The sequence below is a fragment of the Pocillopora verrucosa genome, chromosome 8 (assembly GCF_036669915.1).
Source record: "Pocillopora verrucosa isolate sample1 chromosome 8, ASM3666991v2, whole genome shotgun sequence".
In the NCBI taxonomy this organism is placed as follows: domain Eukaryota; kingdom Metazoa; phylum Cnidaria; class Anthozoa; order Scleractinia; family Pocilloporidae; genus Pocillopora; species Pocillopora verrucosa.
In genome coordinates, this window is record NC_089319.1 from 20173202 (window position 1) to 20179928 (window position 6727).

The window sequence follows — 6727 nt, forward strand, 5'->3', positions numbered from 1 at the left end:
AGTGTTATCAGTATAACAAAGATAACTCTATGAAGGGTATCTAAACAAGTTTCCAGAAGTTATCGCAATCGTTATTAATTCAAACTAAGCCAGAAAAAAGGTTAAACAAGGCACGTTTGAGAAGAGGAAAATTACTTCAAGATATAGGTAGAGGTAACTTAACTCATTATTCAAAATTAAAAATACAATCTAACAAAACCAATGATGAAAAATAATGCAACGGAAGTGTGGCGGATCAAACATTTTAAATAACCGAGGTGCTAACAATGCCCTGATTGGTCGACAACCTATCGTTTATTGCACTGGGTAACCCATAGGAAATTGAAACATTTCAATTTTACTTTATGAAAGCAAGGGACAGCTCTTTCTATCGGTTTACCGGCGTAATAACCCATTTGGGATGTTGGGAGAACACGAGAAAAGGCTGTTAATCACGAGCCGAAGGCAAGTGAATGACAAACTTTTTCGTGTTCTTCCGACATCCTGCGTGAGTTATTAATGCCGGTGACCCGATTAAAAGTTCGGTCTATTGCTTCAGTAAATTTGCATCATCGATGGTTCAAAAAAGTAAAGTCCCTTCTGTAAAGGGACTTTTCTTTCTGTAAATGTAAATCTCACAGTATTTGAGGAGCAGGAGAAAAAAATGACAAGACACGGATCAATAAGGTTGAACAGATTGTATAATTTTGTGATTATTGGTTCTGAAAATCAAACTTGCTGCTATCTTCAAGAAGCTCACCAAAACATGATTTAAAATTCGAGATACCATAACGATTAATTTGGATTATTGTGGGTTTTCCACCGTGTTTACCAAAAATTCATGACACTGTAAACAACGAGAGGTGCTTCGTTTACACAAGTGCAACATGTGTACCATAAATAAACCTAATTACGACTAACAACTTTATTTTTACAAAAAAAAATTAGTTTTTAAGGAGCATTCATCATTTAACGATCATTCATCATTTAAAATCCTTTCTTCCCCCCCCACTCAACAGGTAATAAATAATGACCAGTCCCTTTGAACGTTAAAACATGGTGACCATGTTATTCATAAAACATCTACCTCAAGATAATTACATTAAGTTACATATGGCAAGCTAAGACTACAATTGTTTAATTTAAAAACCATCTAAGTTAAAGCCCCTACTGAATAATACGTGCAAATTTAAAAATATGGGCTGAAGTAAATAATTAATAATGCAAAAAAATTACTTTGTGACTGGAAGGCTTAATTATTCAATGGCATTTAAGCTGCAAAGTGTCAAATTTGAGCTGAGGCTTCCTAGTAATGTACCTAGCAATGGTTTGACCCTGGATTTGGGGGGGGGGGGGAAGAAGGGGGCAGGCTACCCACGGGAAAAAGACTTTTTCGTCTGTGCTTTTTAGTTAAACCCACAACATCCTAACATCAGCATGTATATTCTCCTCACTGTTCTTCAAAATATTCCTAAGGTGCTGTCAAGGAGAATTTATAAGACAATCAAGAGTATCTTTGGTTGATGATCAGTTTCGTTATTCTTGTTACCTTAATGTTTGATTCAGGGATGATATTGTAAGGAGAACTTAGATGTTAGTCAGTCTTAAGGGTCAAAAGGTTAAAAGACCAGAACCACGGGAACTGTCCAATCACTTGGTTGATGTCAAAGTGTGCCACGAGTTGTTGTAATCTTGTTCCGTTCCCAGCCTTGCATTACCCCCCCTCCCCCCCCCCCCCCAAACTCCCAAGATCTAATTGTTAATTCACCCTCTGTCTGATACACGTTTTGTTGTAAATCAGTGACAGGAATTTGGTGTTAGATCAAGAAAACACCTTCTAACTCATGAATCTGAGTATTCTCATTACCTGTTAAATGGATACTGTATGGATGTCAGGGGGAGAAGTTTCGTATTCATCACTATTGGGAGTTTAAGGGATACAAAAAGCATGTGCTTATTAGATAAGGTACCTTTGTTCTCTTGGCTGAAACAACACTGTGCCAAATTAATCATGTCAGGTCGATTACATGAAATTGTGTTGAATTACCAAACTAAGGTCTAGTAAAATATTCCTGTTTAGAGTATTACATGTATATCATGACTTTTCAGCTGTCAGTTTTAAAAAAAATCTGTTCACAACCTTTGAATAATTGCCAAAATTTGGGCGAGCAAATATCAAAGTAAGAATTTAATTTAGTACTTCTTGAATGTCTACAGTGTTGTCACCATGGCAAATTCCACCACTGGACAGAACCCACAATTGTTCAAAATCACAAACACCCATGTAATTGTTATGAATGATCTATATCTGAGTCTTGTAATAGAGATGTATCCTTTAATTGATTCACTAAACTTTCCTCTTCTTTGCTATGGAACACTGATCCAACTTGTATACTAGGTGAGATGAGAGGTTCTAGATTCTCTCCACTGACCTATGAGAAAAGGATCCCACAATAAAAATGCTGCTTACTTATTTCCAACTGTTTAATCCTATTTCTTAGCCAGTTGCAGTTGCAAATTAAGACATATACTGTAATTATCTGATTACCAGTAGATGTCCAACCTTCAATAAGCACCCACCTTCTAAGTAGGAAAAGTTAATAGACACCTTCCCCTCTCCTCCCTCTCCTTCCCCCCCCCTCCTCCCCAAGGTTGCTTAATTGAAAAAATATTGTAATTGTATTTCACAACAGCTGGGGTTAAAAACAACTTTTTAGCCATTGGTCTGGACTCTTCCAGAAAATCAGAAAGTGGGAAGTTGAGCTCATCAAAGGTTTGAGGTAGGAGAGATGATACATTGCATGATTGGACCAAACAAAGGCAGCAAAGAAGATCACTGAAATTGTTGCGAAGATGATAGTTTGATAGTTATCAGAGTGAAATCAACTCAGGTTCAAGTTTGCATGCAGTTTTAGTAGGTGAGGGTTTGAGTTCACAGTCCTGAGTCAACTGTAAAAATTAATGAAATGCAATGTCCAATTTCATGTTTACTTACCGTGGAATTAAAAAGTGATCTCCTAGCTGGTGAAACATGGATAACCCCATTAGCTGGGCTGTTATGGGGAACAGAATAAATAGGTTGTGGGGAAATCGAGATAGGTGTTGAAAGTCCAAAAGGATTAGCAGAGGTTGATGAAGGGTTGGATCCTTCATGAAAGTTCATTTCCCTTCCTAATGATGACAGCTGCTGTGTGAGTCCTAACAATCCTCCTTCATCCACGCATAGAATGACCCATATAACATCTGAAACATTAAAATTAAAAGTAAAATAAATCAGTGTATTGTAAGTTAATGTCTGCACTCAAGCCGAGAAGCCTGCCTAGTCAGAGCTAATCCTGGTTTCCTTGGCATGAAATGTATGGTAAGGTAACGTCTGTACTCAAGCCGAGTAGCCCACCTAGTTAGAGCTAATCCTGGTTTCCTTGGCAGGAAGTGATTAGGAGTTTCACCACTCTCTCCTCTCCCCCCCCTCCCCCCCCCCCCCCCCCATGGATGGGATGCTTGTCTATCCCAAAGATGCCCCTCTTGTGTGTTTTATCAGGCTTCCCTGACAATTTGCAGATACCCATTTATACTCCTGCGTGAAGAGAAGCAGTTTGAAAGTAAAGGATTTATATAATTAAACAATTGCCAACTTGAAAATCTCTTGATTTTCAAGCTAATTCTCCTCGTCACTGCTATAGGAAATGTATATAGAGCTGTGTGGAGAATTTACATGCTGATGTTATGGTGTGAAGGATTAAAAAGCCCCTTTAAAGTAAAAGTCCACAGCAATTTTGTCTCATGAAAGTTCACAGCAACAATTCAGAGCTGAATTCACAATGATTAAATTAGGAACTTCGATAAAATTTGCTTGTTACTTGAAAAAAAAAGACCAGAAGAATAAGCTATAATATACGCCACAAACTTGTGTGAAAAAAATTATGCCTTGAGTTTTATGAAGTTGACTCCCATAAAGATTTCAAATAAAAAGTACATTTATCCAGTCTCCACAATTAAACAAAATTATTTTTAAAGAAGGGGGGAGAGGGAGGGGGAGGGGGTTGGGAGGTAAGGAAGACTTCAACTTAAAAAAAAAAAAAACCAAAAAAAAAACCCAAAAAAACCAAAAAACCAAAAAAACAGAGGACATAATACATAGTTGCTCTTCTGTCACATAAGTTTATGGGACTTGTGAAAGTATTGCACATGGTGAAGTTTGACAGTATATTTACTTACCCCCAAAATACTGTCCAGATGGTGTACACATCCTCCACTGACCCTGATACATGCCTGTTTTCGCAGGTGATATCATGTTCACACTAAGGTCATAAAATTCGCCAGCACTCAAAGATTTAACAGAAACCAAATTTACAGGACCCAGTTGGTCACCAGATGTGTATTTTAGAAACACTCCATTGGGCCATGCAATAATTCCTGTAAGAAAAACAAGCACTGTGAGCTTCTAAGTTACATTATGCATATGACTCAAACTTGGAAGATGTGATTGTTAATGGTTAGCAAATTATACATCAGAAATCTGTGTTCAGATGTTGGTGCCTTTTATTGTAGATAACGTTTTAAACTGTTTAAGAATAACATAAAATCTTATTCCCAATTCCTGAAAAACAGAACAAAATCATACCCTTTTAAGCTGCCAGTTAAAGGTAACACTGGCTATAAAACACAAACAGTACTAGATTTTTACCATTATTTTGAATTCTCCATGTTTTCACAAAGGCTGTGTTAGGTGGAACAGACTCTCCCTCTCCAATTGTCACATCTCTAATGAATGCCATACTTGGTAGTTTGTCTTGAGGACTGTTAAAATCATAATAAGCCCCTACTGCTGCCTACAAAAGCAAAAAGAAAATACATCTGAGGTGATTTGAATAGTGATACCACAAAATATCATTCAAGGAAACCTCTGCTTGTGGGACAAATCATTCTTAAATTATGAAAGAAATAATCTGCATAGTGAAAGTTTTTTTTGGCACAACTGGGAATGAAGAGTTTAGTGAGAAAAATAGTAACAGTTATTTGTTGTTGTGAAACTGGAATTTTGTGCATGATGCAATGTTGTATAGTAGGAGCCATTGTTACTATAATTATCTCTAAGATAACCATGAGACGTACTACTGTTATGAGAGTTCTTTTCCTCATAAATTCTTTTGTCATTTGTCAAGTTTATTCCATTGGTTGTTCAAGATGTAATTAAGTGAGTCATGATGACACTGCATTCATTAATTAACCCTTTCACTCCCAGGATATGAAAAACTGTTTGCCATAATGATTAATAACTGGTGCTAAATAATATATCAAATAATATCCCCTGGTTAATATTTTACTTCTTCTCATTACCTAACCGCTTAAAAAATATATCAATAGAGTAAGGAGAAATTCACATTTGGTCACACAATGAGAAAGGGTTTAGTTTTCTCATTCACTGATTACACATGTGCACATTCAAAAGCTTAACCCCTCTACTCCCAAGATCTCATTAGTAATTCTCCTTAATATCTGTGATACAATTATTATAATGTTAGTTTGGAGAATTTAGTAATGGATCAACTAGTGATTCCCACTAATAGTTTTATTCATTCCCATCACTTGTCTCCTTCATAATGTATATATATATATATATATATATATATATATATATTTTTTTTTTTTTACTTTCTTCTTATTACCTATATATATATATATTGTAAGGAGAAATTCTGTCTTGATAATTAATAGGCAGCTGAAATAAATGAAATCCTAAAATCTACCAGAATAGTTCCTACACAATGGTAAAGTGTAATATCCTTTCAATCTTTGAGTGATCTGAATATTTAATGTAATTTTGATAAAAAGTCAAATAGTGCCGATAGTTGATGAGAATTGGAATATTTAAATTGTGGTCTTACTCCAAATTTTCTAAACCAGCCATTAAAGAAATATGCGAGTATCTGTTAGTGAAACTTTGGGGTTGAAGCTTACAGAAGGCATTAAATAATTCGTTATGTACTGTACATTCATAATATCCAACCTACACCTTAGGTGACCACAAATATGCCGCACGAACATAAAATGCCCGCTGAATACCACAATTCAACACCAGTAAAGGATAACAGGAGTGAATCCCAACCATAACAATTAAAATTTGAAATTGTACAATAACGTTAAATCTTATAAGAATGTTCAAAAAGAAAAAGACAAAAACGCACCGGCGCAAAAGACTCATTAGAGAAAATTGGAAGGTTTGACCATGAGAAACGAAAGAAATCGAATGTCTTTTGAATGAATACAAGTTACCCAATCCAATCTGTAATACAACACTTAAATAAATATACATAATCTTACCTGGAGATTCCTTGAGACAGGCAAACAGTCATGACGGAAAAACAAAGCCATTGATTAGCGTCACGATTTTTCCAGCAGATTAAATTTAAACAAAGTAAATAAACACCCACAGAAGAGAAGGCCTGAAAACGAAAATAAAGCAATTTATATTTACCAGTTTGTCATATCGAGGAAGAAAGCGCACCCCGACGGATTGAGTTGAAAATCCAACAGTCTTTGAAGTTCATTAATTAGAACATCGTGATCCGTGGTCCCTAAACAACTAAATTTTGTTAAAAGATCGCCATCTAATTCGCAGTCTACATCCATCGCAAGTGTTCTAATTACGTTAGAATGTCGTAAAATTCGATTCTAAACAACGCATTTCAAATGTTCTGAACGGCCGAGCCAAAACGAAAGCATGATGACGTCATGCATCACCGCA

The 6727-nt window shown here is 35.9% G+C and overlaps 1 protein-coding gene across 1 annotated transcript; it reads right to left on the reverse strand.

The window, feature by feature from the left end:
- Positions 1–662: 662 nt before the first annotated feature.
- On the reverse strand, positions 663–6713 carry LOC131777773 (protein ILRUN). Its single transcript, XM_059094114.2, has 6 exons — positions 6458–6713; positions 6304–6313; positions 4667–4811; positions 4198–4395; positions 2975–3222; positions 663–2411 (listed from the first exon to the last, which is right to left on the reverse strand). Exons 1-6 carry the CDS (start codon positions 6610–6612, stop codon positions 2271–2273), a joined length of 897 nt encoding a protein of 298 aa, XP_058950097.1. The 5' UTR covers positions 6613–6713; the 3' UTR covers positions 663–2270.
- Between the last annotated feature and the right edge of the window lie 14 nt (positions 6714–6727).

Coding starts and splice junctions, on each gene's coding strand:
- LOC131777773 (XM_059094114.2), bottom strand. CDS start 6,612: ATGGATGTAGACTGCGAATTAGATGGCGATCTTTTAACAAAATTTAGT. Junction 4,396..4,666: donor ATGGAGAATTCAAAATAATG/GTAAAAATCTAG, acceptor TTTTTCTTACAG/GAATTATTGCATGGCCCAAT. Junction 2,412..2,974: donor GATCACTTTTTAATTCCACG/GTAAGTAAACAT, acceptor CTTTTCTCATAG/GTCAGTGGAGAGAATCTAGA.